General features: G+C 40.5%; 2 protein-coding genes across 2 annotated transcripts in view; both read right to left on the reverse strand.

Moving 5' to 3' along the window:
• The window catches only part of LOC124045452 (nociceptin receptor-like), an 88,295-nt gene extending 67,275 nt beyond the window's left edge, over positions 1-21,020 (reverse strand). The window contains exons 1-2 of the mRNA XM_046364750.1: positions 20,551-21,020; positions 19,718-19,959 (exon numbers count right to left, since the gene is read on the reverse strand). Of these exons, the coding sequence (XP_046220706.1) occupies positions 19,718-19,941 (224 nt within the window). The 5' untranslated portion in view covers positions 19,942-19,959; positions 20,551-21,020. The remainder of the gene's footprint in view (positions 1-19,717; positions 19,960-20,550) is intronic.
• LOC124045389 (plexin-B3-like) overlaps positions 1-27,022 on the reverse strand; it is a 623,492-nt gene that overhangs the window by 280,516 nt on the left and 315,954 nt on the right. The gene's annotated exons all lie outside the window — the stretch shown is intronic.

The following is a 27,022-nucleotide window of genomic DNA, read 5'->3' on the forward strand; positions in this document are numbered from 1 at the left end:
TACATTTAAACTCAGTTTTTACAATACCTGACATTTAATCAGAGTTAAAATTCCCTGTTTTAGGTCAGTTAGGATCACCGCTTTATTTTTAGAATGTGAAATGTCAGAATAATAGTAGAGAGAATGATTTATTTCAGATGTGATTTCTTTCATCACATTCCCAGTGGGTAAGGAGTTTAAATACACTCAATTAGTATTTGGTAGCATTGCCTTTAAATTGCTTAACTTGGGTCAAACATTTCAGGTAGCCTTCCACAAGCTTCCCACAATAAGTTGGGTGAATTTTGGCCCATTCCTCCTGACAGAGCTGGTGTAACTGAGTCAGGTTTGTAGGCCTCCTTGCTCGCACACTCTTTTTCAGTTCTGCCCACAAATGTTCTATAGGATTGAGGTCAGGGCTTTGTGATTGCCACTCCAATACTTTGATTTTGTTGTCCTTAAGCCATTTTGCCACAACTTTGGAAGTATGCTTGGGGTCATTGTCCATTTGGAAGACCCATTTACAACCAAGCTCTAACTTCCTGACTGATGTCTTGAGATGTTGCTTCAATATATCCACGTAATTTTCACTCCTCATAAAGCCATCTATTCTGTGAAGTGCACCAGTCCCTCCTGCAGCAAAGCACCCCCACAACATGATGCTGCCAACCCCTGGGTGCTTCACGGTTGGGATGGTGTTCTTCGGCTTGCAAGCTTCCCTCTTTGTCCTCCAAATATAACGATGGTCATTATGGCCAAACAGTTCTATTTTTGTTTCCCCCTCTCTTTTCCTTTACCTGTACCCCCTGTATATAGCCTCGTTATTGTTCATTTATTGTGTTACTTTTTATTTGAAAAATTACTTTAGTTTATGTTGTAAATATTTTCGTAACTCTCTTTTTTCAACCGCATTGTTGGTTAAGTGTCAATAAGCATTTCACAGTAATGTCTACACCTGTCGGCACATGAAAAATAAAATTTGACTTGATTTGATGCGCAACGCCAAGCATCGGCTGGAGACCGGCTCACTGCCATTGCACCTGGAAATGGGTTCTCTGGAATGATGAATCACACTTCACCATCTGTCAATCCGACGGATGAATCTGGGTTTGGCAGATGCCGGGAGAATGCTAAATGCCGCAAATGCATAGTGCCAACTGTAAAGTTTGGTGGAGGAGGAATAATGGTCTAGGTCTGTTTTTCATGGTTCGGGCTCCTTAGTTACCGTGAAGGGAAATCTTAACGCTACAGCATACAATGACATTCTGTGCTTCCAACTTTGTGCCAACAGTCTGGGGAAGGCACTTTCCTGTTTCAGCATGACAATGCCCCTGTGCACAAAGAGAGGTCCATACAGAAATGGTTTGTTGAGATTGGTGTGGAAGAACTTGACTGGCTTGCACAGAGCCCTGACCTCAATTCCACTGAACACCTTTGGGATGAATTGGAACGCAGCAGTTTGAGAAGGAAAGAGAACACCAACAGCAATATGAACAGAGAAAGAAACAGACTCCCAAACAGTTACCCAAGCCAGACCATCAACAACAGCTAGAGTCTCCAGCCAAGACTCCTCTCATGTTCTGCTGGAGATGTAGCCAAAAGGGACATTCTTCAGCTACATGTCCAAGACCGTATCACGTAAACCCTTCCAGAAACCACAAATCACAACAGGCCAACACACCTAACTCTCTTAGCAGGAATGACCATCCTACTCTGGGTGCTTTAACCAGAGCTGAAACCCCAAGAGTCACTGCCTACGCCCCCCCATCGAAATCCCCTTCCTTTCAGTTAATAACGCACCAACTGGTGTTACCCCTGTCCATAGGCCCATGGACAGGAAGAGCCATCGTGGATACCGGGTCATCCTACACACTGCTCAATGAGAAACTGTGGAAGGAGGTTAAAGGTCCACAATACAACTTGAAGCCGTGGACAGAAGGTCCACTCTATCTGGCTGATGCTGAGGCTAGACGACCACTTGGATGGAGTGAGGTAGAGTGCGTGCGTGTGTGACTGCAAAGGTCAAATTGGGAGTGCTGTTTTTCAGGAAGATTGTTTACTATTGACGTGAAAATTGGACGTCTATCGATGTCCAGGGGACACCGGGAAAAGGATTCAAAGCTGGTCTCTTGAGGCAACAGGGAGTGCTATTGCCATCCAGTAGGGTTTTGCTAGGGTGTCGTGAACATGGCTGGTGGTCAGAATATTTTCAATCGCAGTGTTATTGTTTTGTTTGAACTCTATCCTAAACCAAAACCTTAACCAGTACCCTAACCATTCAGTATGAGTGCCTAAACGTAACCCTTAAATGTGACGTTTAGAGTAATGGGACTACACAGAGCAGCATGTTATTAAAAAACAGTTGTTAGAGCATGCCAAGATAGTGTGTTCGATTCCCGGGACCATCCATATGTGAAACATATTTAGGCATGAAGTTTTTTAGGGGATAAACGTCTTCATATTTTATATTCTTCTCATTGTATAAATGAAGTAAAATGCAATTGACACAATAATTGTGATACAATCGATTGTTACCATTTTTGTCCACAACGTTTCTGTCATTTCCATTGTATTGCAACACTTTAAGTTGAGATGTACAGCTCGAGTGTGGACCCTCCTTCCCTCAAACTTCTTGGAGATACCAAGTTTTTTATTCTTTGATCAACTTCTGTCTTAAGTCGGAGTTGAAAGATAAAATTATATAGTTTTGACATTGACACAGAAGAACAAGAGCTGTTCGCCATAAACTACAAAACTAGGGCGTAGGGAAATAAAAAATACATTTAAAAAGAAATCGCTGGAATAAAACAAAAATAAGGAAAAAATAACATCAAGTGTCAAAACATTCAAGAATGTCAGAAATCCACTTAGGATTCTACTTCCCTTTTCAGAAAACACATAATAGAGAGCAATCTCCTGTCTTCAGTGCTTCTGGAATGAGCCAATGATATTTGGCACAAAGGATGACATTCTCTCACAACAGATAAGCAAAAGGGCGTGATTACAGAGTCTGAAGTGTGAATCTGACACGTAGCGCTGTGTGTGTTTGTGTTTTTGTTTTTTGTGTTTTTGTGTGTGTGTGTGTGTGTGTGTGTGTGTGTGTGTGTGTGTGTGTGTGTGTGTGTGTGTGTGTGTGTGTGTGTGTGTGTGTGTGTGTGTGTGTGTGTGTGTGTGTGTGTGTGTGTTTGCGTGTGTGTGTGTGTGTGTGTGTGTGTGTGTGTGTGTGTGTGTGTGTGTGTGTGTGTGTGTGTGTTTGTGTGTTTGTGTGTTTGTGTGTGTGTGTTTGTGTGTGTGTGTGTGTGTGTTTGCGTGTGTTTGTGTGTGTGTGTGTTTGCGTGTGTGTGTGTTTGCGTGTGTTTGCGTGTGTGTGTGTGTGTGTGTGTGTGTGTGTGTGTGTGTGTGTGTGTGTGTGTGTGTGTGTGTGTGTGTGTGTGTGTGTGTGTGTGTGTGTGTGTGTGTGTGTGTGTGTGTGTGTGTGTGTGTGTGTGTGTGTGTGTGTGGTGCATCTGAGCAGGAGATCATTATAATACCATCCTTCAGTCTATTTCCTCATAAAAGGTTAACTAATAGCAAATAGAAAAAACTGAACAGACTAAAAACAAAGTTATCACAACGAGTCCATCAGGATCACAAAGAACAACACTACTCAAGGATTGGCTACAATTAGGGACACATATGTTCTGTCCCACTCACACATATGTTCACAGACAGTCTGTCACACACACCTCCTCAGACTAGGGCTGTTGCGTTGACCATATTACCGCAACACCGGCAGTCACCAGTCATGAAGGCAGTCAAAACAGGTGACTGTTTTATCACGGTAATTAGGCTTCTCCAAGCTCTGATGCTGCTGAGGGTCATTAGTCGTCTACCAAACTGCCTGGTACTCACCACCCTCTAATCACTCTGACATCAATGCAAATGTAATCGAAAATCTAAATCAAACACTTCACGAGAGACCAGGAGCTCATGTTGCACAACATCTCTATAGGCTATGAAATTGCGCAATAAAACAGAGTGATGGCCTCTACTAGAAAGAGGAGGATCCCCATCAGCTTTCTATAGGCTAAGGCTACTATATTTATTTTGTCAACTTTCCTAACATTAAGCACATTGGTTCTCTTTACAACAGGAGTACAGCCTACCTACCTGGCTGACATGAAAAATGAACCACTGGGAAAAGTGTCCTCCATTCGCTATTTAAGTGCAGAGATGACATGTATTTTCTCTTCTGTCCCTGTTTCTAAGACAGACAGTTGCATAACAATGATCCATTCCAGGTGCATGATAATGGTCCATTCCAGGTGCATGATAATGGTCCATTCCAGGTGCATGATAATGGTCCATTCTAAATCCAAACTAATTTCAAGCATACATTATTTAGCATATGTAGATTAAATCAAGAATAGTCTGATGGGTGACAATATTAGCTTATCATTTTGTGAATTATATATTATCACCTGTGAATTATATATTATCACCTGTGAATGATATATTAATTAATTAATAATAATAATAATAAATCTGAGAATGATGAAACAACGTCTTTTTTGGCCACTTTTTAAATCATAGTCACACGCCTCATGTAGCCTAGCACATAGGCATACATGTTTCAGTAAGGTTAGTATCAGAACTAAAGTGGCCGAATAACTTCTGAAAATGAACCACGTGAATCCTCTTTACAAGGGGTGTACAAGGGCTTTTTGCTGCTCGTCAGGCCTACTCATCTTGTTGTCTGACGGGATGTAGATGTGGACAGTTCTTCCAATATTTTCAATATGCACCTGGGAATTGGATGAGGACGCACACAGTTGTGTCCTCGGTGTGTCTGTCTTCACTTGCAGCCTGTGAGAAAAGACTGGATCCTGCAGCATTCAGGTAGAAGCTACACTGGATCCAAGGAGCCATCAGGAGCAGGAATTGTCCGACCGTCTGGCCGCCTGGTTTCCGACAGGCCACTGGCCGGGCTCGAGAATGGGGCACAGCTATCTGGGAGGCAAGGGCTCTCTAACAAGTTCAGAACTTTAAAGAGGAGATGATTCGGGTTTTTGACCGTTCAGTTTTTGCCACAAAGGGCATTTTTCTGACTGACTTTTCTAATCTCATCATGCAGCCTTACAATGGTATAAAACATTAAATCATATAGCCCTACATGTAACTAAAGTTACATTAATAAATTAAACATGTAGGAGTAATAAAAATAACAAATACAAATAAAACCTAATTCTTTGTTAACCTCTCAATACAGAATAGCCAAATGTGTATGATTGTAGTATTGATCACTCCCTCAAATCGTTTGGAGAAAATATCCAGTCGATTTGATTCAGCTTTGTTCAATCTTCACACTATGAAAATATAATAGTGAAGAATAGCAGTGAAGACAAAACTATGAAATAATACTTATGAAATCATGTAGTAACCAAAAAAAGTGTAAAAAATATATATGTAAGTAGGCACCCTTTGCCTTGATGACAGCTTTGCACACTCTTGGCATTCTCTCAACCAGCTTCACTTGGAATTCTGAGCACTTGCTGGCTGCTTTTTTCCCACTCTGTGGTATTTTTTAAATATTTAGATTGGCCCGTTCCAAAGGTTTTTCAGGCATTAGTTAATGAGTTCTGCATGCGCTTTTGATTTCACGAGACGTGTTCAGCACGTGACGTAAAAGAATTGCTGTAAAGGCTGAGAAGTGCTCTCAACTCTTACTTTTCTGTTCCGTTATTTCCGAAGGTATTCGTGTTTAAGGTCCAAGCTGTCCCGGGTCACGTGTCGCTTTCGTGATCTTCTAGTTACTATTTTACCTTTATTTAACTAGGCAATTCAGTTAAGAACATATTCTTATTTTCAATGACGGCCTGGGGACAGTGGGTTAACTGCCTGTTCAGGGGCAGAACGACAGATTTGTACCTTGTCAGCTAGGGGTTTGAACTCGCAACCTTCCGGTTACTAGTCCAACGCTCTAACCACTAGGCTACCCTGCCACCCCGTAACTCATTCCAATTGAATTGTATTTCATTTTCAATGAATTTTGCAAACATTTCTATGTTTTTAAATGTGTCATCATGTGGTAGAGACGAAAGATTTTTCTTTGTTATTCATCCATTTTGAATTCAGGTTGTAACACAACAACATGTGGAATAAGTCAAAGGTTACGAATACTTTCTGAATGCTCTGTAGTTACTGTACAGTTACAGATCCAACTGTACTGTATGGGTTGGGAGCCGGGATCCAAAGCCCTGCTGAGAGGTTTCGAGTTCTAAGAATACAACTATAATCACACACCATTTATTCACTGCACCTGGGAATTGGATCAGAGGTGTTTTTTGCCTTCATCAGCACACAGTTGTGTCTCGGTGACTGTCTGTCTTCTTAAATAAACTCTGCAGCCTGTCCCTCTTTCACCTGCATGAAAAATATTTTCAATATGACTGGATCCTGCAGCATTCAGCCTGTGCCAGCCACAAAGGGCATCATAATTTCGGTCGTTGGAGGACGAATTGGGGGTACAGGAGGGTGGTCAATTCTCGTTTGGGTCTTGAGTGGGAATAAAGAGAGCCTCAAACACAAGACTAAGTCAATAACAAGCCAATGGAAATCCCCAAGGTGTTTGGAGAGATTTTTCCTCTCTGCTCAAAACGTGCCAGATCCAGTTAGCATGCAGACTTATACAGAGTGACAGTTGAAGGTTAGAGAGAGAGAGAGAGAGAGAGAGAGAGGGGGGGGAGAAAGTTGAAAAGCACTTTTGAACTGACCAATGTACATAGAGAGAGAGAGAGAGAGAGAGAGAGAGAGAGAGAGAGAGAGAGAGAGAGAGAGAGAGAGAGAGAGAGAGAGAGAGAGAGACAGAGATACAGAGAGATACAGAGAGACAGAGAGAGAGAGAGAGAGAGAGAGAGAGAGAGAGAGAGAGAGAGAGAGAGAGAGAGAGAGAGAGAGAGAGAGAGAGAGAGAGAGAGAGACAGAGAGACAGAGAGAGAGACAGAGAGACAGAGAGAGAGAGAGAGAGACAGAGAGACAGAGAGACAGAGAGAGAGAGAGAGAGAGAGAGAGAGAGAGAGAGGGGGGGGAGAAAGTTGAAAAGCACTTTTTAACTGACCAATGTACATAGTTTCACATTCATGCAAACTGAAAGTTACATATCACGAAATTTCTATTTCAAATCTTTTGGACTTTGAGGAAATCTTATTTGAGTCAGAAAATGATGTTCATATGATACCAAACTTTGCAGAGACCATATATAGACAGGTAAATTACCAATCCTGACACTAGAGTTAGAAAATGGAAGAGCGCCGTCTTTAACAGCTCAAAATTGCAAACAAGTGTTTTGACGATGGTGCTGGTTTATTAATGCCAGCCACAAACAGAGACCATTGTGCCTATCAGCAGAAATCAATGACGTTTTCCAAGGACCCCCCCCCCCCCCACACCACTCTCCCTCCTCGCCCTGACCAACATCCCACCCCTCCTGAACCATTCATCCAGGGCAGAGCTCTCAGAAACTTGGTTAATTGGCTCCACCCCCCCTCCCCCTCCCTCTCTCCCTCCTCCCTCCTTCCCTCCCCATCCCTCCCTCCTCACCGCCCTGACCTCCCTACCAACACCTCGGCCCCTTCCTGAATGATTCTTCGACTGCAGAGCTCTCAGAATCTTGTTTAAACGTCGTAAATAATTTAAATATCGGACTTATTTTTCACATCGTAGCACACAAAACTACACTATTACACAGCACACAAACACTACTACACACCACACAAACACTACTACACTATTACACACCACAGTACACACTACTACACTATTACACACCACAGTACACACTACTACACTATACACAACATAGTACACACTACTACACTATACACACCACAGTACACACTACTACACTATACACACCACAGTACACACTACTACACTATACACACCACAGTACACACTACTACACTATACATACCACAGTACACACTACTACACTATACACACCACAGTACACACTACTACACTATACACACCACAGTACACACTACTACACTATTACACACCACAGTACACACTACTACACTATACACAGCACAGTACACACTACTACACTATACACACCATAGTACACACTACTACACTATACACAACATAGTACACACTACTACACTATACACACCACAGTACACACTACTACACTATACACACCACAGTACACACTACTACACTATTACACACCACAGTACACACTACTACACTATACACAACACAGTACACACTACTACACTATTACACACCACAGTACACACTACTACACTATTACACACCAAGGTACACACTACTACACTATACACACCACAGTACACACTACTACAGTATACACACCACAGTACACACTACTACACTATACACACCACAGTACACACTACTACAGTATACACACCACATAAACACTACTACACTATACACACCACAGTACACACTACTACGCACCACACAAACACTACTACACTATACACACCATAGTACACACTACTACACTATACACACCACAGTACACACCACAGTACACACTACTACAGTATACACACCACATAAACACTACTACACTACACACAGCATAGTACACACTACTACACTATACACACTGTAGTACACACTACTACACTATACACACCATAGTACACACTACTACACCATACACACCATAGTACACACTACTACATTACACACAGTATAGTACACACTACTACACTATACACACTGTAGTACACACTACTACACTATACACACCATAGTACACACTACTACACTATACACACCATAGTACACACTACTACACTATACACCATAGTACACACTAATAAACCATACACACCATAGTACACACTACTACACCATACACACCATAGTACACACTACTACACTATACACACCATAGTACACACTACTACACCATACACACCATAGTACACACTACTACACTATACACACCATAGTACACACTACTACACTATACACACCATAGTACACAATACTACACTATGCACACCATAGTACACACTACTACACTATACACACCATAGTACACACTACTAAACTATACACACCATAGTACACACTACTACACTATTACACACCAAAGTACACACTACTACACTATACACACCACAGTACACACTACTACGCACCACACAAACACTACTACACTATACACACCATAGTACACACGACTACATTATACACACCATAGTACACACTACTACACCATACACACCATAGTACACACTACTACACTATACACACCATAGTACACACTGCTACACTATACACACCATAGTACACACTACTACACCATACACACCATAGTACACACTACTACACTATACACACCATAGTCCACACTGCTACACCATACACACCATAGTACACACTACTACACCATACACACCATAGTACACACGACTACACTATACATACCATAGTACACACACTATACACACGATAGTACACACTACTACACTATACACACCATAGTACACACGACTACACTATACACACCATAGTACACACTACTACACTATACGCACCATAGTATACAATACTACACTATACACACCATAGTACACACTACTACACTATACACACCATAGTACACACTACTACACTATACACACCATAGTACACACTACTACACTATACACACCATAGTACACTATACACACCATAGTACACACTACTACACTATACACACCATAGTACACACTACTACACTATACACACCATAGTACACACTACTACACTATACACACCATAGTACACACTACTACACTATACACACCATAGTACACACTACTACACTATACACACCATAGTACACACTACTACACTATACACACCATAGTACACACTACTACACTATACACACCATAGTACACACTACTACACTATACACACCATATACACACTACCACTATACACACCATAGTACACACTACTACACCATACACACCATAGTACACACTACTACACTATACACACCATAGTACACACTACTACACTATACACACCATAGTACACAGTACAAGTTAAGGGAATTTGGGGGATTTTGCTTAAATTAATCAAAAACAGTAAGCTTTTTTTTGGTGGGATACACATAAGGCAATTCTAGGTCTTGTGGCATATTTTGGTTAAACTATCCCCAATTCAATGGAATTTCAACCCTCTGCACGCACAGTGCACTGTTCCATCACATATACAGCTGATTCTCAAGATCTTGCACACTAATGAGCTGCTATAGAGCCCATAATTAATACACTGTCTGAGCCAAGGACTATGTGCTTTCTGGGAAGTTTTGATTACAGTACTGGGTGGTGTGAAGATAGTTTATACAATACATCATTTTTTGTTAACTAGTCTTAGCCTACAGCAAAGTGTGTTTAAAACAGAGATCTTCTGTTGAATCTGACAATTAATCTTAATGGTTGTACAGTCGTCTCAAATAAAACTGTGAAGGACCTCGGCGTTACTCTGGACCCTGATCTCTCTTTTGAAGAACATATCAAGACCATTTCAAGAACAGCTTTTTTTCCATCTACGTAACATTGCAAAAATCAGAAACTTTCTGTCCAAAAATGATGCAGAAAAATGTATCCATGCTTTTGTCACTTCTAGGTTAGATTACTGCAATGCTCTACTTTCCGGCTAAAGCACTAAATAAACTTCAGTTAGTGCTAAATACGGCTGCTAGAAACCTGACTAGAACCAAAACATTTGATCATATTACTCCAGTGCTAGCCTCCCTACACTGGCTTCCTGTCAAGGCAAGGGCTGATTTCAAGGTTTTACTGCTATCCTACAAAGCATTACATGGGCTTGCTCCTACCTATCTCTCTGATTTGGTCCTGCCGTACATACCTACACGTACGCTACGGTCACAAGACGCAGGCCTCCTAATTGTCCCTAGAATTTCTAAGCAAACAGCTGGAGGCAGGGCTTTCTCCTATAGAGCTCCATTTTTATGGAATGGTCTGCCTACCCATGTGAGAGACGCAGACTCGGTCTCAACCTTTAAGTCTTTACTGAAGACTCATCCGGTGTCTTATCCGGAGTCCTGTGTCAATTTAAGTATGCTCTCTCTAATTCCCTCTTTCTCCCTTTCTCTCTGAGGACCTGAGCCCTAGGACCATGCCTCAGGGCTACCTGGCATGATGACTCCTTGCTGTCCCCAGTCCACCTGGCCATGCTGCTGCTCCAGTTTCAACTGTTCTGCCTGCGGCTATGTAATCATGACCTGTTCACCGGACGTGCTACATGTCCCAGAACTGCTGTTTTCAACTCTCTAGAGACAGCAGGAGTGGTAGAGATACTCTTAATGATCGGCTGTGAAAAGCCAACTGAGATTTACTCCTGAGGTGCTGACTTGCTGCACCCTCGACAACTACTGTGATTATTATTATTTGACCATGCTGGTCATTTATGAACATTTGAACATCTTGGCCATGTCCTGTTATAATCTCCACCCGGCACAGCCAGAAGAGGACTGGCCAGCCCTCATAGCCTGGTTCCTCTCTAGGTTTCTTCCTAGGATTTGTCCTTTCTATGGAGTTTTTCCTAGCCACCGTGATTCTACACCTGCATTGCTTGCTGTTTTGGGTTTCTGTACAGCACTTTGAGATATCAGCTGATGTAAGAAGGTCTATATAAATACATTTGATTTGATTTGATGTGTGGAGACATTTCACTGCAGCTAATGTAGAAGGAAAAGCTGTGTACATTTGCAAATACTGTTCCAAACCATATGTGAAGGATGCAACAAAGGTGCAGTCATCTGGCCAAGTGCATAAAGTTCCCTCGGAAATCTCAACAAGCAACCTCTGACAAAACTCCCTCTACTTCTATTCAAGGTGAAAATTATGAATCAGACACCTTATCGATAGCAACAACTCATGGTCCTCCTGGAATCAGAAGGTTTTTTGACTGAATGGAGGAACGTAGTCAGAGCAATGCTGATGTCTTGCTCGAGCTGTGTATACAACTGGTTCACCTCTGATGCTCACAGGCAATGTGTGTATGGAAGGGATTTCTGAATGTTCTTCGCCCAGCATACACCCCTCCAACCAGACATGTTTATCTACTCATTTGCTGGATGCAGAGTTCAAAAGAGTGCAAGTGAAGGTCAAGCAAATCATAGAGAAAGCAGACTGTATTGCAATCATCTCTGATGGGTGGTTGAATGTTCGTGGGCAAGGAATAATTAACTACATCATCTCCACCCTTCAACCAGTATTCTACAAGAGCACAGACACAAGGGACAACAGACACACTGGTCTCTACATGGCAGATGAGCTGAGGACAGTCCTCAATGACCTTGGACCACAGAAGGTATTTGCACTGGTGACAGACAATGCTGCGAACATGAAGGCTGCTTGGTCTAAAGTGGAGGAGTCCTACCCTCACATCACACCCATTGGCTGTGCTGCTCATGCATTTAATTTGCTCCTCAAGGACATCATGGCACACTGAAAAAAATAGATACACTCTACAAGAGAGCCAAGGAAATGTTTAGGTATGTGAAGGGGTCATCAAGTTATAGCAGCAATCTACCTCACCAAGCAAAGTGAGAAGAATAAGAGCACCACATTGAAGCTGCCCAGCAACACCCATTGGGGTGGTGTTGTCATCATGTTTGTCTCCTAGAGTGGATAGAATAGCTCGGGACTGAGGCAGCTCGGGACTGAGGGGCAGCTCGGGACTGAGGGGCAGCCCGGGACTGAGGGGAAGCCCAGTACTGAGAGGAAGCCCAGTACTGAGAGGAAGCCCAGTACTGAGATGAAGCTCAGGCAGGTAATAGGCTCCGGTAGATCCTGGCTGGCTGGCGGATCTGGAAGATTCTGGTTGACTGGCAGATCTGGAAGAGACTGGTTGACTGGCAGATCTGGAAGAATCTGGTTAACTGGCAGATCTAGAAGTTCATGGCTGACTGGCGGATTTAGCTGCTCTATGCAGACTGGCAGCTCTGGCTGCTCCATGCAGACTGGCAGCTCTGGCTGTTCCATGCAGATTGACAGCTCAGGCTGCTCCATGCCGACTGACAGCTCAGGCTGCTCCATGCAGACTGACAGCTCAGGCTGCTCCATGCAGACTGGCAGCTCGGCTGCTCCATGCAGACTGGCAGCTCTGGCTGCTCCATGCAGACTGGCAGCTCTGGCTGCATCATGCAGACTGACAGCTCTGGCTGCTCCATGCAGGCTGGCAGCACCTTGCAGACTGGCAGCTCCTTGCAGACTGGCAGCTCCTTGCAGACTGGCAGCTCTGGCTGCTCCATGCAGGCTGACAGCTCCTTGCAGGCTGACAGCTCCTTGCAGACTGACAGCTCCTTGCAGACTGGCAGCTCCTTGCAGACTGGCAGCTCCTTGCAGACTGGCAGCTCCTTGCAGACTGACAGCTCGGGCTGCTTCATGCAGACTGACAGCTCTGGCTGCTTCATGCAGACTGGCAGCTCAGGCTGCTCCGAACAGGCAGGAGGCTCCGGCAGCGTTGTAGAGGAGGAAGGCTCTAGAAGCGCTGAACAGGCGGGAGACTCCGACAGCGGGAGACTCCGACAGCGCAGGAGGGAAGTAAGGCTCTGGCTGTGCTGAACAGGCGAGGCACACTGAAGGCCAGGTGTGTGGTGCTGGAACTGGTGATACTGGATCGAGGACACGCACAGGAAGCCTGGTGCGGGAGCTGCTACCGGAGGACTGGTGTGTGGAGGTGGCTCTGGATAGACCGGACCGTGCAGGTGCACTGGAGCTCTTGAGCACCGAGCCTGTCCAACCTTACCTGGCTCGATGCCCACTCTAGCCCGGCCAATATGAAGAGCTGGTATGAACCGCACCGGGCTATGCACCCGCACTGGAAACACTGTGCGCTCCATAGCATAACACGGTGCCTGCCCGGTCTCTCTAGCCCCCCGGTAAGCACAGGGAGTTTGCGCAGGTCTCCTACCTGGCATAGCCATACTCCCTGTAAGCCCCCCGATCCCCCCCCCCCCAATACATTTTTGGGGCTGCTTTTCGGGCTTCCTTGCCAACCGTGTTCCCTCGTATCGTCGGCTCCTATCTCCTGCTGCCTCTGCTCTCCTAAGTGCCTCCACCTGTTCCCATGGGAGGCAATCTCTTCCGGCCAGTATGTCCTCCCAATTGTAACAACCTTTGCCATCCAACACGTCTTCCCATGTCCATTCTCCGAATAATTCATCCTCCTTTCGCTGCTCCTGCTGTCGCTGCCTGTAACCACGCCACTCGGTCCGTGTGTGGTGGGTGATTCTGTAACGGCGTTCTTCGTTTGTCGAAAGAGAGTCAGACCGAAATGCAGCGTGGTGGTTACTCATGTCTTTAATGAAACAAATGACGATACATGAAATAACTTAATAAATACAAAAACGACAAACGGAACGTGAAAACGTATACAGCCTGTCTGGTGAACACTACACAGAGACAGGAACAATCACCCACGAAATACACAGTGAAACCCAGGCTACCTAAATACGGTTCCCAATCAGAGACAACGAGAATCACCTATGGAAAAGAGTTTACTCTGAGTCTGAAGTAAGACAGGTTTACGATATGGAAAAGAGCTCTGACAGCCGATGCTCTTAAGTTAGTGAGGGAGATATAAGTCTCCAACTTCTGTGATTTTTGATCCAATGAACCATTGCATTTCTGTTCAAAATGTTGTATCAAGACTGCCCAAATATGCCTTATTGGTTAATTAATAACTTTTCAAGTTCATAACTGTACACACTCCTCAAACAATAGCATGGTATTCTTTCACTGTAATAGCTACTGTACATTGGACAGTGCAGTTAGATTAATAAGAATTTAACGTTCCTGCCCATATCAGATATGTCTATGTCCTGGGACATTTTCTTGTTACTTACAACCTCATGCTAATCACATTAGCCTATGTTAGTTCAACAGTCCAGAGGGGCACCCACCAATCCTGTAGAGGTTAAGAGAAGACTGGCTATGTGCACTCTGCCCACGAATCAGGAAACTGAGCTGCACTTCCTAAGCTCCTGCCAAATGAATGACCATATCTAGGACACATATTAACCTCAGATAACACAGACCCACAAAGACTTCTAAAACAAGTCCAATGTTGATAAACTCCCATATCTACTGGGTGAAATACCACAGTGTGCCATCACAGCAGCAAGATCTGTGACCTGTTGTCACAAGAAAAGGGCAACCAGTGACGAACAAACACCATTGTAAAAAAAAAACATATTTATGTTTATTTTCCCTTTTGTACCTCAACTATTTGCATTTTGTTACAACCCAGTACATAGCCATAATATGACATTTGAAATGTCTTTAGTCCTTTGTGTAATGTTTACATGTTCATTTTTTATTGCTTATTTATAATACATTATAATACATTATATATTATATTATTATTATTTATTATTATATATTATTATATTATTGCTTATTTAATTTTTTGTTTATAATTTATTTCACTTGCCTCAGGAATGTAAGCATATTTTCCCTGTGCCTATAAAGCCCATTGAATTGACATGAATTGAATTGAGAGCGTGGAGGAACTCAGTGGTCTGTAACAGTTCAACATTGTAGACAGAAAGCCAAATGATATTCAACGTTGTTTAACATATGTCATTAAGAGGTTGAAACGACACCTTGTTACATGTGTATGTCATGCCCTGACCTTAGATATCTCTGTTTTCCATATATCTTGGTTAGGTCAGGGTGTGACTAGGGTGGGTACTCTAGTGGTTGTATGTCTAGGGGTTTTGTATGTCTAGGGTTGTTGTAGGTCTAGGGTTGTTGTAGGTCTAGGGGTTTTGTATGTCTAGGGTTGTTGTAGGTCTAGGGTTGTTGTAGGTCTAGGGGTTTTGTATGTCTAGGGTTGTTGTAGGTCTAGGGTTGTTGTAGGTCTAGGGGTTTTGTATGTATAGGGTTGTTGTAGGTCTAGGGTTGTTGTAGGTCTAGGGGTTTTGTATGTCTAGGGTTGTTGTAGGTCTAGGGTTGTTGTAGGTCTAGGGGTTTTGTATGTATAGGGTTGTTGTAGGTCTAGGGTTGTTGTAGGTCTAGGGGTTTTGTATGTCTAGGGTTGTTGTAGGTCTAGGGTTGTTGTAGGTCTAGGGGTTTTGTATGTATAGGGTTGTTGTAGGTCTAGGGTTGGTGTAGGTCTAGGGGTTTTGTATGTCTAGGGTTGTTGTAGGTCTAGGGGTTTTTTGTATTTCTATTTTGGCCTGATATGTTTCTCAATCAGAGACAGCTGTTTATCGTTGTCTCTGATTTGGGATCATATTTAGGTAGCCCTGTTTCCCACTTTCTGGTGTGGGATCTTGTCAATGTGTAGTTGCCTGTCAGCACTATTTTTTGTAGCTTCACGTTTAGTTTTGTTATTTAGTTGGTTTATTCGTTGTTCATTCAGTTAATAAAAAGAACGTACGCATCCCTCGCTGCGCCTTGGTCTGATCTTTATAAGGAACGTGACAATGTAACTACAGAACCCTAGTTAAGTGTCATAGAGACATATATTCCCTAAATAGTAAACTACTTTGACCAGAGCCCTATTGACTTACATAAGGAATAGGGTGACATTCTGGAGGCACACAATGAATCTGATTGAGTTGTGTAATACTGCGGAGAAAGAAGGCCAGGACCTCTGGGCTCAGCTGTTTTTTTTCTGTAGATATTGGATAGACAGATCTGCAACACATATTCAATATTAAAGGCCAGGACCTCTGGGCTCAGCTGGTTCTTTCTGTAGATATTGGATGTATAGATCTGCCGCACATATTCAATATTAAAGGTCAGGTCCTCGGGGCTCAGCTGGTTCTTTCTGTAGATATTGGGATACACAGATCTGCAGCACATACAGTATATTAAAGTGGCTGAGGGAAGTATGTGCCAATCTTTTGCTCTTTTCTTCTAGACTCTTTCCATCTATGTTGTTCAATTTTCTACTGGCAATATCAACCATTGTGAAGAGAGGATGACAAGCTTTGGTTGGTTGTTTGGTTGGGAAAATATATTGCTCTGTCTGAAATTGGAGCCTTACTCCAGCCTACAGAGGATATTAATAAAAATGTGCTTTTGTGGAAACTAAGGCTTGAAAACTTGCAAGGTAAGGTGCAAAAGGATTCAAGGAACTTTTAAATAATAGCAATAGGTTTAAATGTATTTTGTTTTTCATATAGAGAGATTGGCAAACCACACACACACACACACACACACACACACACACACACACACACACACACACACACACACACACACACACACACACACACACACACACACACACACACACACACACACACACACACACACACACACACACACACACACACACACACACACACACACACACACACACAAAAGCAAGTAGCATTGCATTTGATCATTTTAGTTATTTTTGTTTAGTTATTTGGTTTGTCTGAGTGAGACCCAACTGTTAATCTAACAATAGATGTTGAGTGAAGGTGATTGGCTGGATGGAGGCAACAGCTTGTGTTGGTTTGAAAGCATCACCACAGAGCAGTCACTCTGAAGAGGTAACAGCAAAGACCATTATACACAATGCAGACAGACAGACAGACAGACAGACAGACGACAGACAGACAGACAGACAGACAGACAGACAGACAGACAGACAGACAGACAGACAGACAGACAGACAGACAGACAGACAGACAGACAGACAGACAGACAGACAGACAGACAGACAGACAGACAGACAGACAGACAGACAGACAGACAGACAGACAGACAGACAGACAGACAGACACTCATTTCATCCATATGGACATTCTGCTGCATTATTGCATCATCACCAATCAACACAGGTGAGGTCTCCAATCAACACAGGTGAGGTCTCCAATCAACACAGGTGAGGTCTCCAATCAACACAGGTGAGGTCTCCAATCAACACAGGTGAGGTCTCCAATCAACACAGGTGAGGTCTCCAATCAACACAGGTGAGGTCTCCAATCAACACAGGTGAGGTCTCCAATCAACACAGGTGAGGTCTCCAATCAACACAGGTGAGGTCTCCAATCAACACAGGTGAGGTCTCCAATCAACACAGGTGAGGTCTCCAATCAACACAGGTGAGGTCTCCAATCAACACAGGTGAGGTCTCCAATCAACACAGGTGAGGTCTCCAATCAACACAGGTGAGGTCTCCAATCAACACAGGTGAGGTCTCCAATCAACACAGGTGAGGTCTCCAATCAACACAGGTGAGGTCTCCAATCAACACAGGTGAGGTCTCCAATCAAATTCAAATCAATTGTAGTAGTCACATAACCAGTTTACATCAGGTATACAAGGTGCAGTGAAATGCTTCCTCAACAATACAGTACAGTTTACATCAGGTATACAAGGTGCAGTGAAATGCTGAGGTGCTAACTATAATTGATGTAACTATGCTTTAGTCGCTCTCAATAAGAGTGTCTGCTTAATGACTAAATGGAAAATGGGTAGTCAGTGCAAATCACTTCTAAGGTAGTCTCTATAGTCTCTCTGGTGAAATCATTTCTAAGGTAGTCTCTATAGTCTCTCTGGTGAAATCATTTCTAAGGTAGTCTCTATAGTCTCTCTGGTGAAATCATTTCTAAGGTGCGTCTATAGTCTCTCTGGTGAAATCATTTCTAAGGTAGTCTCTATAGTCTCTCTGGTGAAATCACTTCTAAGGTAGTCTATAGTCTCTCTGGTGAAATCATTTCTAAGGTAGTCTCTATAGTCTCTCTGGTGAAATCATTTCTAAGGTAGTCTCTATAGTCTCTCTGGTGAAATCACTTCTAAGGTAGTCTCTATAGTCTCTCTGGTGAAATCATTTCTAAGGTAGTCTCTATAGTCTCTCTGGTGAAATCACTTCTAAGGTAGTCTCTATAGTCTCTCTGGTGAAATCATTTCTAAGGTAGTCTCTATAGTCTCTCTGGTGAAATCACTTCTAAGGTAGTCTCTATAGTCTCTCTGGTGAAATCATTTCTAAGGTAGTCTCTATAGTCTCTCTGGTGAAATCATTTCTAAGGTAGTCTCTATAGTCTCTCTGGTGAAATCATTTCTAAGGTGCGTCTATAGTCTCTCTGGTGAAATCATTTCTAAGGTAGTCTCTATAGTCTCTCTGGTGAAATCACTTCTAAGGTAGTCTATAGTCTCTCTGGTGAAATCATTTCTAAGGTAGTCTCTATAGTCTCTCTGGTGAAATCATTTCTAAGGTAGTCTCTATAGTCTCTCTGGTGAAATCACTTCTAAGGTAGTCTCTATAGTCTCTCTGGTGAAATCATTTCTAAGGTAGTCTCTATAGTCTCTCTGGTGAAATCACTTCTAAGGTAGTCTCTATAGTCTCTCTGGTGAAATCATTTCTAAGGTAGTCTCTATAGTCTCTCTGGTGAAATCACTTCTAAGGTAGTCTCTATAGTCTCTCTGGTGAAATCATTTCTAAGGTAGTCTCTATAGTCTCTCTGGTGAAATCATTTCTAAGGTGCGTCTATAGTCTCTCTGGTGAAATCATTTCTAAGGTGCGTCTATAGTCTCTCTGGTGAAATCATTTCTAAGGTGCGTCTATAGTCTCTCTGGTGAAATCATTTCTAAGGTGCGTCTATAGTCTCTCTGGTGAAATCATTTCTAAGGTGCGTCTATAGTCTCTCTGGTGAAATCATTTCTAAGGTGCGTCTTTGGTCTCTCTGGTGAAATCATTCAATCCGACCAGGTAGAGAGAGGAGGTCGCCACGAGCCCTTACCTGATGATAACGTACATGACCAGACAGTTACCCACGAGCCCCACCACGCAGACCATCATGTAGACCACAACGATGGTGATCTTGATGCCTGTGGGGAGGAAGGCGTAGGTCTCGTTGTTGCCAATACTGAAGTTGTTCTGGAAAAGCAGAGAGTCGTTGTAGAAGTGGAAGGCTCTCAGGTCCAGGTCTGATCCACCGACCAAGGAGTCGTTTAGGAACTCCATGACAAAGGTCCTACCTGCCTGATGATGAGAGAGAGAGAGCACAATAACAGACAAGACATGAGATGAGGAAAGACGGGTGTGTGACGTGTCAAATGATGAGGAGGCCTGCACGAGAATATTGCAGCTCCTCAGTGCTATTTCTCTGCACCCCAAAAAAAATCAACAACGTTTCGACTTTTACCGAAGTCGTCATCACGTGGGGAGACATCACAGACAGAAGTGTGCAGTTTTATTTATTTTATGCAGTACAGACAGGTCTGGTCTGTGTGTCTGTAACACACAGACAGGCCAGGAGACACAGACCGCGGTTTGCAAAGCCAACACTCCTACTAAATATGTGTGGCGTCATATGGAGGCGCTGCGCAAACGTGGGCTGCCTAGTTCCTATAATAAATCAATGAGGTTTAGCCGCAACAGTTCCAATATCCAAGGGACGCATATGTGTGATCATAGGAGAAGATACATACAAGCTACTTTAACAGCAACATACCTGTTCACACCGGCCGAGCTGGAGAATGTAAGGTGCACAAATATAGGCTACATTTCTATGCAGAAAACAGCATTCTCACACACGGACAGTGTTAGACAGCAACAGCAGCAGCGCCATACCGTTATTCGAGATGCTATTCCAACGATCTGTTATGAGTCCTTTCCACGCTGGCCTCCGGTTCCTTCCCAGAAGTTGCTTTATTTTTGGTTTTAGGCAGTTGGCTGCTTTCCTATGTTGTATGTTGTTTATCTCAGTCTCTTGCTCGCTGTTCTGTTTTCCACAGTTGCCAGCGCAGCGATACAGATTTCCGTTGGTGTAGGTCTAGGATAGGATCATTCTTTTTTTCCCCACCCTCCCCTCAACAACATACGAACTGTAGAGTGACGAGTGGTCTAAATCTAGCCGGTTCCTCTCATACTTTTCGAATAGGTTCGTTCATCAGACAAGGAGAAAGATCTCGGTGTCCTCTCGTCCTCTCTCCTTCTTCCCTCGATCCCTCTACGCGCGTCCTCTCTCTATCGGATCACGCACGGTACGCGAGACCTGCGTGTCTGGAGATATGCGGTTTGTATTGCTGTAGCGAAATGATGTGTCTACTATGTCTCTTACGGGACACTTTTAAATGTCTCCATTAGCTAGACTACAAAAGTGATTGATCTACACATTCTTAGTCTACTACTACAGCGTGTGTATTCTCCACTAAATACATTGCGCTTACTAATAGGTGTGAGGTAGGCTTGGAGTTGATTCTAGGTATATGAAGTCAGGCACTCTTATCTCAAAGTCTAAGATAGTGTGCGTCGGTGAGTGCCGTGCAAGTACACAAAAAATTATCTGCTGACATTCCCACGAGATAGATACAGAAGATAGGCAGGCTGTCTGTCCTGTGTGCCTTACTCTGAGACGCGGACAGCCTGTCCTATCTGTCCTGTGTGCCTTACTCTGTGACGCTGTAGGCTACAGCACGGACATATTCTATCCATATTCCATTATATAATGTTCTATTCTATCCTACAATATCCTATTATATCCTATCATATTATATCCTATCATATTGTATCCAATCCTATCATATCCTATCCTATTATATTGTATCCTATCATATTGTATCCTATCCTATCCTATTATATCCTATCCTATCATATTATATCCTATCATATTGTATCCTATCCTATCATATCCTATCCTATTATATTGTATCCTATCATATTGTATCATATCCTATCATATTATATCCTATCCTATCATATTATATCCTATCATATTGTATCCTATCCTATCATATCCTATCCTATTATATTGTATCCTATCATATTGTATCCTATCCTATCCTATCCTATTATATCCTATCCTATCATATTATATCCTATCATATTGTATCCAATCCTATCCTATCCTATCCTATTATATCCTATCCTATCATATTATATCATATCATATTGTATCCTATCCTATCCTATCATATCCTATTATATCCTATCCTATCATATTGTATCCTATCATATTGTATCCTATCATATTATATCCTATTATATCCTACCATATCCTATCCTATCATATTGTATCCTATCCTATCCTATCCTATCATATTGTATCCTATCATATTGTATCCTATCATATTATATCCTATTATATCCTATCCTATCATATTATATCCTATCATATTGTATCCTATCCTATCCTATCCTATCATATTGTATCCTATCCTATTATATCCTACCATATCCTATCCTATCATATTGTATCCTATCATATTATATCCTATCCTATCCTATCCTATCATATTCTATCATATCCTATTATATCCTATCCTATCCTATCCTATTATATCCTATCATATCCTATCATATCCTATCATGTCCTATTATATCCTATCCTATCCTATCCTATTATATCCTATTATATCCTATCATATCCTATCCTATTATATCCTATCCTATCCTATCATATCATATTGTATCCTATCCTAACATATTATATCCTATCAAATTCTATTCTACTCTATTTTATTATATGCTATTTTATCATATTCTATTCTATCCTATCCTATCCTATTGTGTCCTATCCTATCCTATCCTATCCTATCCTATCCTATCCTATCCTATTGTATCCTATCCTATCCTATCATATTGTATCATATCCTATCCTATTGTATCCTATCCTATCCTATCCTATCCTATCCTATCCTATTGTATCCTATCCTATCCTATCATATTATATCCTATCCTATCCTATCCTATCCTATCCTATTGTATCCTATCCTATCCTATCCTATCATATCCTATTATATCCTATCCTATCCTATCCTATTGTATTCTATCCTATCCTATTGTATCATATCCTATCCTATCCTATCCTATTATACCCTATCCTATCATATCCTATCCTATCCTATTATATCCTATCCTATCATATTGTATCCTATCATATTATATCCTATACTATCCTATCATATTATATCCTATCCTATCCTATCCTATCCTATCATATTGTATCCTATCCTGTCATATTATATCCTATCAAATTCTATTCTACTCTATTTTATTATATGCTATTCTATCCTATTCTATTCTATCCTATCCTATCCTATTGTATCCTATCCTATCCTATCCTATCATATCCTATTGTATCCTATCCTATCCTATCCTATTGTATCCTATCCTATCCTATTGTATCCTATCCTATCCTATTGTATCCTATCCTATCATATTGTATCCTATCCTATTGTATCCTATCCTATCCTATCCTATCCTATTGTATCATATCCTATCCTATCCTATTGTATCCTATCCTATCATATTGTATCCTATCCTATCCTATCATATTGTATCCTATCCTATTCTATCCTATCCAATCATATTATATCCTATCCTATTCTATCCTATCCAATCATATTATATCCTATCCTATCCTATCCTATTATATCCTATCCTATCCTATCCTATTGTATCCTATCCTATCCTATTGTATCCTATCCTATCCTACTCTATTTTATTATATTCTATCCTATTCTATCCTATCCTATCCTATTTTATTCTATTATATCCTATTCTATCCTATCCTATCCTATTTTATTCTATTCTATCCTATTCTATCCTATCCTATCCTATCCTATTTTATTCTATTCTATCCTATCCTATTTTATTCTATTCTATTCTATTCTATCCTATCCTATCCTATTTTATTCTATTCTATCCTATCCTATCCTATCCTATTTTATTCTATTCTATCCTATTCTATCCTATCATATCCTATCCTATTTTATTCTATTCTATCCTATTCTATCCTATCCTATCCTATTTTATTCTATTCTATCATATTCTATCCTATCCTATCCTATTTTATTCTATTCTATCCTATCCTATCCTATCCTATCCTATCCTATCCAATTTTATTATATTCTATCCTATTCTATCCTATCCTATCCTATCCTATTTTATTCTATTCTATCCTATTCTATCCTATCCTATCCTATTTTATTCTATTCTATCCTATCCTATCCTATCCTATCCTATTTTATTCTATTCTATCCTATTCTATCCTATCCTATCCTATCCTATCCTATTTTATTCTATTCTATCCTATCCTATCCTATTTTATTCTATTCTATCCTATCCTATCCTATCCTATCCTATCCTATCCTATTCTATTCTATCCTATTCTATCCTATCCTATCCTATCCTATTTTATTCTATTCTATCCTATCCTATCCTATTCTATTCTATCCTATCCTATTCTATCCTATCCTATTCCATTATATTCTATTCTATTCTATTCTATCCTATCCTATTGTATCCTATCCTATCCTATTCTATCCTATCCCATTCTATCCTATCCTATTCTATCCTATCCTATTCTATCCTATCCTATTCTACCCTATCCTATTTTATTCTATCCTATCCTATTGTATCCTATCCTATCCTATTTTATTCTATCCTATCCTATTGTATCCTATCCTATCCTATTGTATCCTATCCTATCCTATCCTATTTTATTCTATCCTATCCTATTGTATCCTATCCTATCCTATCCTATTGTATCCTATCCTATCCTATCCTATTGTATCATATCCTATTCTATTCTATCCTATTGTATCCTATCCTATCCTATTGTATCCTATTGTATCCTATCCTTTCCTATCCTATCATATCCTATTGTATCCTATCCTATCCTATCCTATTGTATCCTATCCTATCATATTATATCCTATTGTATCCTATCCTATCCTATCCTATTGTATCCTATCCTATCCTATTGTATCCTATCATATCCTACTCTATTTTATTATATTCTATCCTATTCTATCCTATCCTATTGTATCCTATCCTATCCTATCCTATTGTATCATATCCTATTCTATTCTATCCTATTGTATCCTATCCTATCCTATTGTATCCTATTGTATCCTATCCTTTCCTATCCTATCATATCCTATTGTATCCTATCCTATCCTATCCTATCCTATTGTATCCTATCCTATCATATTCTATCCTATTGTATCCTATCCTATCCTATCCTATTGTATCCTATCCTATCCTATTGTATCCTATCCTATCCTACTCTATTTTATTATATTCTATCCTATTCTATCCTATCCTATCCTATTTTATTCTATTATATCCTATTCTATCCTATCCTATCCTATTTTATTCTATTCTATCCTATTCTATCCTATCCTATCCTATCCTATTTTATTCTATTCTATCCTATCCTATTTTATTCTATTCTATTCTATCCTATCCTATCCTATTTTATTCTATTCTATCCTATCCTATCCTATTTTATTCTATTCTATCCTATCCTAACCTATGTTATTCTATTCTATCCTATTCTATCCTATCCTATCCTATCCTATCCTATTTTATTCTATTCTATTCTATCCTATCCTATCCTATCCTTTCCTATTTTATTCTATTCTATCCTATTCTATCCTATCATATCCTATCCTATTTTATTCTATTCTATCCTATTCTATCCTATCCTATCCTATTTTATTCTATTCTATCATATTCTATCCTATCCTATCCTATTTTATTCTATTCTATTCTATCCTATCCTATCCTATCCTATCCAATTTTATTCTATTCTATCCTATTCTATCCTATCCTATCCTATCCTATTTTATTCTATTCTATCCTATTCTTTCCTATCCTATCCTATCCTATTTTATTCTATTCTATCCTATCCTATCCTATCCTATCCTATCCTATTTTATTCTATTCTATCCTATTCTATCCTATCCTATCCTATTTTATTCTATTCTATCCTATCCTATCCTATCCTATCCTATTTTATTCTATTCTATCCTATCCTATCCTATCCTATCCTATCCTATTTTATTCTATTCTATCCTATTCTATCCTATCCTATCCTATCCTATTTTATTCTATTCTATCCTATCCTATCCTATCCTATCCTATTCTATTCTATCCTATCCTATTCTATCCTATTCCATTCTATTCTATTCTATTCTATCCTATCCTATCCTATTCTATTCTATTCTATCCTATCCTATTCTATCCTATCCTATTCCATTATATTCTATTCTATTCTATTCTATTCTATCCTATCCTATCCTATCCTATTCCATTATATTCTATTCTATCCTATCCTATCCTATCCTATCCTATTCTATCCTATCCTATTCTATTCTATCCTATCCTATTCTATCCTATCCTATTCTATCCTATCCTATTCTATTCTATCCTATCCTATTCTATCCTATCCTATTCTATCCTATCCTATCCTATCCTTTCCTATTTTATTCTATTCTATCCTATTCTATCCTATCATATCCTATCCTATTTTATTCTATTCTATCCTATTCTATCCTATCCTATCCTATTTTATTCTATTCTATCATATTCTATCCTATCCTATCCTATTTTATTCTATTCTATCCTATCCTATCCTATCCTATCCTATCCAATTTTATTCTATTCTATCCTATTCTATCCTATCCTATCCTATCCTATTTTATTCTATTCTATCCTATTCTTTCCTATCCTATCCTATCCTATTTTATTTTATTCTATTCTATCCTATCCTATCCTATCCTATCCTATTTTATTCTATTCTATCCTATTCTATCCTATCCTATCCTATTTTATTCTATTCTATCCTATCCTATCCTATCCTATCCTATTTTATTCTATTCTATCCTATCCTATCCTATCCTATCCTATCCTATCCTATTTTATTCTATTCTATCCTATTCTATCCTATCCTATCCTATCCTATTTTATTCTATTCTATCCTATCCTATCCTATCCTATCCTATTCTATTCTATCCTATCCTATTCTATCCTATTCCATTCTATTCTATTCTATTCTATCCTATCCTATCCTATCCTATTCTATTCTATCCTATCCTATTCTATCCTATCCTATTCCATTCTATTCTATTCTATTCTATTCTATTCTATCCTATCCTATCCTATCCTATTCCATTATATTCTATTCTATCCTATCCTATCCTATCCTATTCTATCCTATCCTATTCTATTCTATCATATCCTATTCTATCCTATCCTATTCTATCCTATCCTATTCTATTCTATCCTATCCTATTCTATCCTATCCTATTCTATC

The sequence above is a fragment of the Oncorhynchus gorbuscha genome, linkage group LG10 (assembly GCF_021184085.1).
Source record: "Oncorhynchus gorbuscha isolate QuinsamMale2020 ecotype Even-year linkage group LG10, OgorEven_v1.0, whole genome shotgun sequence".
In the NCBI taxonomy this organism is placed as follows: domain Eukaryota; kingdom Metazoa; phylum Chordata; class Actinopteri; order Salmoniformes; family Salmonidae; genus Oncorhynchus; species Oncorhynchus gorbuscha.